The sequence below is a fragment of the Pongo abelii genome, chromosome 23, assembly GCF_028885655.2.
Source record: "Pongo abelii isolate AG06213 chromosome 23, NHGRI_mPonAbe1-v2.0_pri, whole genome shotgun sequence".
In the NCBI taxonomy this organism is placed as follows: domain Eukaryota; kingdom Metazoa; phylum Chordata; class Mammalia; order Primates; family Hominidae; genus Pongo; species Pongo abelii.
Genome location: NC_085929.1, coordinates 30,019,293 through 30,028,154, shown reverse-complemented (window position 1 = coordinate 30,028,154; position 8,862 = coordinate 30,019,293). Strand labels below are relative to the sequence as shown.

Sequence of the window (8,862 nt, the reverse complement as noted above, 5' to 3'; positions counted from 1 at the left end):
CTGGGTAGTAAGCGTCTGGTCCAGGGATGTAGACAGGCTTGGGGAAGCCACAGAGGTCTGTGTGTTCTCATACCCAGGGATGGTGATTCTATTCTGGGGGCTGGCAGGGTAAGGGATGGATGGGTCCTGGGCTTACCTGCAGGTCTGCAGACCTCCTGGGGCCAGCTGACCTCGGTAAATCCCTTTTGTCTAAGCTTCAGTTTCCTGCCTGTGAATGGGGTTGGGGCTGTGCTCCGGTTTCACCCTTGTGGCTCTGGGGTTGTGGTGACAAAGCCATCAAGCTGGGTTGAAGGAGTAACCAGGAAACTTCAGACTGGCTGCCATGTCTACCTCTTCCTCATACTCCTCTCTCTGCTGCATCCTGGGAAGCTGCTCTGCTCAGCCTAGATTAGGCTCAGTTGTGTGTGTGCATGCTTGCACGTGTGTTGGAAGTGGGTGGTACTGACACCAGAGTCAGTGTCTCTGGGTGAGTGAGGCTTGCACATTTTTCGGGACAGGGAACTCACTACCTTATGTGCCCAGGACAAGAGCTGTGGGGTCTGCAGAAGACTTCTAGGCCAGCCCCTGCAGTCTTTCCTCGGGTGACATGGCTTCCCCAGACCCACTTCCCCCTAGGTGCCCTGTCTGCATTCATGGGGTAGAGGGCTGACTGGGACAAAATGTGACACACTCAGCATGCAAGGAAAAACCTCCTTCATTCTGTAGGCCCTACCTCTGTTGACATGGCCTTTGATAAAGTGCCTCCCCTCCTGTCTCCCCTCTCTGGAATCCTCAGCTGCTGCCAGGCTTCAGCTGTGCCCCATCGAAGGCAGCTCTGTCTCCCTACTTTCCCCAGCCCAGGGTTTTCCTTTTGGGGTCAGCTGCGGGGGTCTGGGCCATCCTTTGCCCACTCAGACATTCTTCCTGCTCACCTGCTGCTGTGAATCCTGCATGTCTTATATGCTCTCAGGCAGAGAGGAAACTGCTGAGCGGGCTAGGGCAGGGGACAGAGCCCTGTGGCTCTCCACTTTAGACCCCTCCTGGCTGACTGCCGTGGAATGCAGCCACTTAGCAGGGCCAAATCCCCTGATGTTCCTGTCTGCTGTCTAGCCTTCAGGGACAGGTCATGGGGCCTTGGTTGCTGCCTTGTCATCTTCCCAGTCACCGTGATCTTCAGGGGGAGGAATAGCCTGGGAAAGGGCTTGGTCATAGCACCTCCACCCTAGGGCTATTGAGGATCTCACAGTTGTGTGTCTGGTGGGTTCTGTCCAGAGCCCATTTGAGAGCAGTGGATGACAGGACAGGCCTATGTGACCCAGGCAGGCAGCAATATTGGGTCAGCCTTCATATCCCCTTCTGTCAGCTGGGGCAGCCTGGAAGGATGATTGTGGGGTAGGTGTTATGGGCACGGAATAGACCTCAGGTGGAGGCTGCAGGGGCTCTCCGGCACTGTAGGCACAGCAGGCCCAGGAGCAGGGGAGGGAGCCGTGACTCAGGGAGCCTCTGGCCCAGATCCTTGGCAGATGAGGCCACAGGGGAATGGGCAGAACTGTCCAAGGTCCCCTGGGCTGGGCCCGTGGCTGTTCCTGGCTCAGACTTCTTGGTGGGCTGGTCAGAAACATGAGTAACTTGGGGCAGTTACCAAGTGGCCAGGCCTGCACTGCTGGGCTGTGTGAGCTTGGGCCAGCTCAGGCCCTCTCTGGGCCCTGCCTTTCTGGGCTGTTCAGGTGGTTCCTTGGGCCTGGGGTGCTAATGTTTCTGGATGGGCAGCAGAACCAGTCTGCACTCAGGGTCCCAGGCCATGTTCCCGGAACTCACCTTTAGCATTGACAGCAGGGTGTGGTGAGGCCCCTTAGGCTGGGTTCTGGTCTACTGCCAGGGGCACCACTACTCCACCATCTCCAGAGCCATCTCTGGGACACTGGCTGTGAGTTCAGATGTTCTGAACAGGGACAGGGAGAGCCAGAGAGGGACCCAGCCTGGGGCTCACTGGAGGGGCTCGTGGGCAGACAGCACCCTTTGGAGGGAACTGAGCCTGGGAAGCGGGAACCCCATTCCCCGGCTCACAGCACCTCCCACTCGGGGCCCTCCCAGGGCTGCGTGAACTTTAGTCACCTGGTGACAGGCTGAGTTACTGTGCAGAGTCACCGTGTGCCTCCTTGCTGCTGTGACATCAGCCTCCCTGTCCTCCTGGCCAGGCTGGACCTCTGTGAGAGGCCTGCCTATCCTGCACCCTGTGTAGATGCCTTCCACTGTCCCCCAGGGCTGCTGGGCACCCCCTGGCTGGCCTCTTGCCCCCTCTGGGACTAGGTAAGCTTATGGGTTCTCTGGCAGCTCCTGCTCTTTCGCTGCCTCTGCTCCTCCTTGGAGGTGTCCACCCCTAGGACTGGACAGCATGCATACGTTCTGAGAGGCGGGAAGGAGACACTGGGCTTGTGTTTCTGAGGCCCGACTTTAGACTGTGCCCTGTTGGGGAGGGGCCAGGGAGTGTCTGAGGCTGGGCCTGACCCTGCTCCTTGCCCCGTGGATGCAGCAGAGCCACGAAGAAGAAGGTAGTGGTGCTGGGCCTGCTGGCCGTGGTCCTGGTGCTGGTCATCGTCGGCCTCTGTCTCTGGCTGCCCTCGGCCTCCAAGGAACCTGACAACCATGTGTACACCAGGCCTGTTCAGCTGCGGATGCTAAGCCCTGCTCGGAGATTGGGAGGTAAGCAGGGCAGGGCATGGGGGCATGGGCCCTGGAAACCGGGCAAGTGGACCTCGGCAATACCTTAGCCCCTCTGAGACTCAGCTTCCCCACGTGTAAGCAGGCTGCCTGGGCACGGGATGTGTAAGCAGGCTGCCTGGGCACGGGGTGTCCCAGGTGGATAGAGCCACCTGTTCTTTTCTTGGATTCTCTTAGTAGCCTCTGGGTAGGGGACGGTGACCCCGAGAGCAGGATGTGGGTCTCCTAGAGCCCAATAGGGCCCTTTTTCTCAGTTCTAAGAGTCTCTGTCTCTTTGGATAAACTGTGCTGTTTTGTTGTTTGGTTGTTATTTTTACTTATTTCTCTTTTTATTTTTAGTTATTTATTTATTGTGAGATGGAGTCTCGCTCTTTCACCCAGGCTGGAGTGCAGTGGTGCAATCTCAGCTCATTACAACCTCCACCTCCCGGGTTCGAGTGATTCTTATGCCTTAGCCTCCTAAGTAGCTGGGATTACAGGCATGTACCACCATGCCCAGCTAATTTTTTTTTTCCCGAGACAGAGTCTCGCTGTGTCACCCAGGCTGGAGTGCAGTGGCGTGATCTCGCCTCACTGCAGCCTCCTGAGTAGCTGGGATTACAGGCATGCATCACCACACCCGGCTAATTTTTGTATTTTTAGTAGAGATGGGGTTTCACTATATTGGCCAGGCTGGTCTTGAACTCCTGACCTCAGGTGATTCACCCCCCTTGGCCTCCCAAAGTGCTGGGATTACAGGCATGAGCCACCACACCCAGCCAACTTTTATCTTTTTAGTAGAGACGGGGTTTCATCCTGTTGGCCAGGCTGGTCTTGAACTCCTGACCTTAATTGATCCACTTGCCTCAGCCTCCCAAAGTGCTGGGATTACAGGCATGAGCCACTGCACTTGGCCTTTAATGCTGATTTCTGAGATCTTGTTGCACCCATCACCCAAGCAGTCACTGTACCTAGTGTGTAGTCTTTTATCCCTCATCCCCCTCCCCTCCCACTCTTCCCCTTGAGTACCCAGAGTCCATTATATCATTCTTTTTCTTTTTTTAAATTTTTTTGAGATGAAGTCTCACTCTGTTGCCTAGGCTGGAGTGCAATGGTGTGGTCTCAGCTCACTGCAACCTCCTCCACCTCCTGAGTTCAAGTGATTCTCCTGCCTCAGCCTTCCACTAGCTGGGATTACAGGTGCCCACCAGCATGCTTGGCTAAATTTTCTTGGTATTATTAGTAAAGCCAGGGTTTCACCATGTTGGCCAGGCTGGTCTTGAACTCCTGACCTCAGGTGATCTGCCTGCCTTGGCCTCTCAAAGTGCTGGGATTACAGGCATGAGCCAGCATGCTGGACACCATTATATCATTCTTTTTTTTTTTTTTTTTTTTTTGAGATGGAGTTTTGCTCTTGTTGTTCAGGCTGGAGTGGAGTGCAATGGTGCGGTCTTGGCTCACTGGAACCTCCACCTCCCGGTTCAAGAGGTTCTCCTGCCTCAGCCTCCTGAGTAGCTGGGACTACCCATGTGTGCCACCATGCCTGGCTAATTTTTGTGTTATTAGTAGATATGGGGTTTCATCATGTTCTCCAGACTGGTCTCAAACTCCAAACCTTATGTGATCCACCCACCTCAGCCTCCCAAAGTGCTGGGATTACAGGCATGAGCCACTGCACCCAGCTGAGAATGGGGCACTTGTGCATGAGAGTCCTCTCTTCATGGCCTTTCCCTGGCTCTATTTTTCAGAGTTTTTTGTTTTTTGTTTTTGTGTTTTGTTTTGAGATGGAGTCTTGCTCTGTTGCACAGGCTGGAGTGCAGTGGTGGAATCTCGGCTCACTGCAACCTCTGCCTCCTGGGTTCAAGCAATTCTCCCACCTCAGCCTCCCCAGTAGCTGGGATTACAGGCACCCACCATCATGCCTGGATAACTTTTGTGTTTTTTGTAGAGATGGGGTTTCACCATATTGGTCAGGCTGGTCTCGAACTCCTGACCTCAGGTGATCTACCCACCTCAGCCTCCCAAAGTGCTGGGACTACAGGTGTGAGCCACCGTGCCTGGCTGCAGCTCTATTTTGACAATTTTCACAGCTTCTTCCCACTTCCAGTGGCTGCCAGCATTCCTTGGCTTGTGGCTGCCTCACTCCAGTCTCTGTCTCCATAGTCATATTGGTTTCTCCTCTGCTCTGTGTGTCCTCTCCTCTGTGTGTCTGTCTTACAAGGACACTGTGATCACATTCAGGGCACATCTAGATAATCCAGGATCATCTCCTCCTCTCAAAATCTTTAACATACTTTAGGCCAGGGGCAGTGGCTCATGCCTGTAATCCCAGCACTTTGAGAGGCTAAGGAGGGTGGATCACTTGAGGTCAGGAGTTGGAGACCAGCCTGGCCAACACAGTAAAACCCCATCTCTGCTAAAAATACAAAAATTAGCCAGGCATGGTGGCACATGCCTGTAGTTCTAGCTACTCAGGAGGCTGAGGCAGGAGAATTGCTTCAACCTGGAAGGTGGAGATTGCAGTGAGCCGAGATCGTGCCACACACTCCAGCCTGGGTGATAGAGCAAGACTCCCTCTCAAAAAAAAAACAAAACACACACACACACACACACACACACACACACACACAAAAGACTGGGCATGGTGGCTCACGTCTGTGATCCCAGCACTTTGAGAGGCCAAGGCAGGCAGATCACTTGAGGCCAGGAGTTCGAGGCCAGCCTGAACAACATGGCTAAACCTCGTCCCTGCTAAAAATACAAAAAAATTAGCTGGGCGTGGTGGCGACCACCTGTAGTCTCAGGAGACTGAGGCACAAGAATCACTAGAACCTGGGAGGTGGAGGTTGCAGTGAGCTGAGACCACGCCATTGCACTCCAGCCTGGGCAACAGAGTGAGACTCTGTCTCGAAGAAAAAAAAGAAATCTTTAACATACTTTTCCACTTAAGGTATTAGTCACTCTTGTGCCATATAAGGTAATATCCACAGGTTTTGGGAATCAGGATGTGGGTGGATCTTTCCGGGGCAGGGGGCAACATTCAACCCATTACATAGGGTGACCCCAACCTGTGTCCCAACCCCTCTCCAGGGTTCAACTTCTCAGCAGAGTCTGTGGCCAGGCCTGAAGGGAGGGTGAACGTGTACCACCACCTTGTGGAGATGCTCAAGTTTGCCAGGGGGCAGAGGTGGAGGCTGAGGGACCCTCGAAGCCACCCAAAGCTCCAGGTGAGGTTGCTGAGGTTTCTGGGCTGGTGGGCTGTCCTCCTCCCCTGCTGAGGACTTGCATGAAAGGAGGGTCAGGCCTGGCAGGGGGAGGTTGGAGGGATATGTATGTGGTTCTAGGCCAGGGCAGGAATGAAAGGGATCCCAGGGTGGCAGGTACAGGGGTCAGGTGCAGGAGTGGCACCATATCTCAAAGGACCTGGAGGGTGAGCAGAGTCTAGACCTAGCTGGGCTTGAGGGAGGCCTGGCCACAAGGTAGAGGACAGACTGGAGGTGGCCCCCATGGGGGCTGAGTTCATCCTGCCCTTGGTTCTGGGGATGCCACCTGGTCCCTCACTGACCCTGCCACCTGCCCACCCACCCCAGAATGCCTCCCGGGACCTGCTGGGGGAGACCCTGGCCCAGCTCATCCACCAACAGATCTATGGCCAGGGGGACCACCAGCTCAGCCACTACAGCTTGACCGAGGCCTGGGGCCACGGGACAGGCACATCCCATGTGTCTGTGCTGGGGGAGGATGGCAGCGCCGTGGCTGCCACCAGCACCATCAACACACCGTGCGTAGGACCTGGGGGAAGGTGGATGGCTTCACTCCTCCTCTCCTAGACCTGCACTCCCCCAGCCCCATGTCCCCTCACTTGTCCCCATAAGGCAGCACCTTGCTTTTGCCCTTTTTCTCCTCCTCTATTTCAAAAGAGGCCCCCACCCCTGACATCTCTGGCTGGAAAGGCTGCTGCTGGGGTGGCCCCGACCCAAGATTTACCTGGGAATGGGAGGCGTTACTCAGAAAGGTACCCTGATGTGGGGGCACAGGTGGGTCTTTGGGGACCCCTCCTGGGTGGTGCCAGGGAGAGAATAGGGGCTCCAGCATGCTTCAGGGCAGCTTTAAAATGAGGGGGTCCTGCAAGGCGTGCAGGGCAAGTGGTGTCTGGTGGGAGCCCCGGGTCCTAGCCCAGCCTCTGCCTCCACGGCTGCAGCTTTGGAGCGATGGTGTATTCACCACGGACAGGCATCATCCTCAACAACGAGCTCCTGGATTTATGCGAGCGATGCCCCCGGGGTTCCGGCACCACCCCCTCACCTGGTGAGAACAAGGCTTCCCACCCGGGGTCCACAAGGGCTCCCCGCCAGGGGAGAGGAGGGAGGGGGCTGGGCTGGGGATGCATGCTAACCCCTGGATGGGTCACTGCACTCGCCAAGCCGCTGTTTGCTCAGCAGTGAGTGGAGACAGGGTGGGTGGAGCTCCCAGAAGGTGCTGGCCCCCAGTTCCGGGCGAGCCTTCCCCGTCCTCCGTGGTGCCCTCCATCTTGATCAACAAAGCCCAGGGGTCGAAGCTAGTGATTGGCAGGGCTGGTGGGGAGCTCATCATCTCTGCCGTGGCCCAGGTGAGTCTGGGGGTCTCTTGGCTCGAGTGTCTCCTCTCTGGGCAGCATACTGTCTGACTCTCTCTGGAGTGGGGATGTGAGGGCTGATGTAGGGTAGCAGGTACCCCCTTTCTCCCTGCAACCCTCATCTCTCCCCCAGGCCATCATGAACAAGCTGTGGCTTGGCTTTGACCTGAGAGCGGCCATCGCAGCCCCATCCTGCACGTCGACAGCAAGGGCTGTGTGGAGTACGAGCCCAGCTTCAGCCAGGTGAGGCTGAGGTCCGAGCTGGATGCCTAGGGCAGAGCCCACTCCCCAAGTCGTGCTGCTCAAAGCCACCTGGGAGGAATTCAGTCACTGAGATTCTTAGGCAAGGTACACTTCAACTTTGGGGGCCATAGGAATTGGGGACCTTGATCGGTGAGGCTGTCAGTGGCCTCCAGGTCAGTTCTGTGGCCTCCAAGACAGAGAGCAAGGTGTTGTCTACACTGCTCCCAGGCTGAGGATCTCAGCATCTTGGTCTCTGGTCTGTGGTTGATGCCATTTTTCAGACGTGAGTTTTCCTGGCTGGGGCCTCTCAGACTCTCCCTCATGGTGACATTTTCCTTGTGTGATTTGTAACTTATATTTGCAACTTTATTTGTGAAAGAGGTTGTTTTTCCTGTGGCAGTCTGTAAAGTGATTTTCTTCTGGGGCACTAGGGCATTGGTGGTAATTTTTACTCTCTATCTATCTATCTGTGTGTGTGTGTGTATATATATATATATATATATATTATTTTTTTTTTGAGACAGCATCTTACTCTGTTGCCCAGGCTGGAGTGCAGTGTGGCAATCACAGCTCACTACAGCCTTGATATCCTGGGCTCAAGTGATCCTTCCTCCTCAGGCTCCCAAGGAGCTAGGACTACAGGTGTGTGCCACCACACCTGGATAGTTTTTATTTTATTGTTTTTCTTAGAGACAGGGTCTCTCACCATGTTGCCTAGGCTGGTCTTGAACTCCTGAGCTCAAGCAATCTTCCCACCTTGGCCTCCCAAAATGCTGGGATTATAGGCATAAGCCACCATGCCCAGCCTATAAACATTTTTTTGATTCCCCACAGAAGCCCATGGTGCAGCTCCAGAGGCTGAATTCTCCTGGCTGACTCCCTCTCCATCCTTAGACAGAGACTCAGCTTCCTCGGAGCATCTTTGGGTTGATGGATGCCCTTTGTTAGGATCTATTTAAAAGATTGATAGCGGCTGGGCACAGTGGCTCATGCCTGTAATCCCAGCACTTTGGGAGGCAGAGGTGGGTGGATCACGAGGTCAGGAGTTCGAGACCAGCCTGGCCAATATGGTGAAACTTTGTCTCTACTAAAAATACAAAAAAATTGGCTGGGCATGGTGGCGCATGCCTATAGTCCCAGATACTCAGGAGGTTGAGGCAGGAGAATCACTGGAACCCAGGATGCAGAGGGGGCAATGAGCTGAGATTGTGTCACTGACTCTAGCCTGGTCAACAGAACAAGACTCCATCTCAAAAAAAAAAACACAATTTATAAATTGAGAAAGGAGTCTTTTTTTTAATTTCTTCTTTTCTTTCTTTGCTTTT

General features: G+C 54.7%; 1 protein-coding gene across 1 annotated transcript; it reads left to right on the top strand.

Moving 5' to 3' along the window:
* The first annotated feature begins 2,493 nt into the window (after positions 1-2,493).
* Positions 2,494-7,617, top strand: LOC112130665 (glutathione hydrolase 5 proenzyme-like). Its single transcript, XM_054543941.2, has 6 exons — positions 2,494-2,682; positions 5,770-5,906; positions 6,270-6,460; positions 6,881-6,987; positions 7,122-7,288; positions 7,428-7,617. Exons 1-6 carry the CDS (start codon positions 2,655-2,657, stop codon positions 7,539-7,541), a joined length of 744 nt encoding a protein of 247 aa, XP_054399916.2. The 5' UTR covers positions 2,494-2,654; the 3' UTR covers positions 7,542-7,617.
* The last annotated feature ends 1,245 nt before the right edge of the window (positions 7,618-8,862 follow it).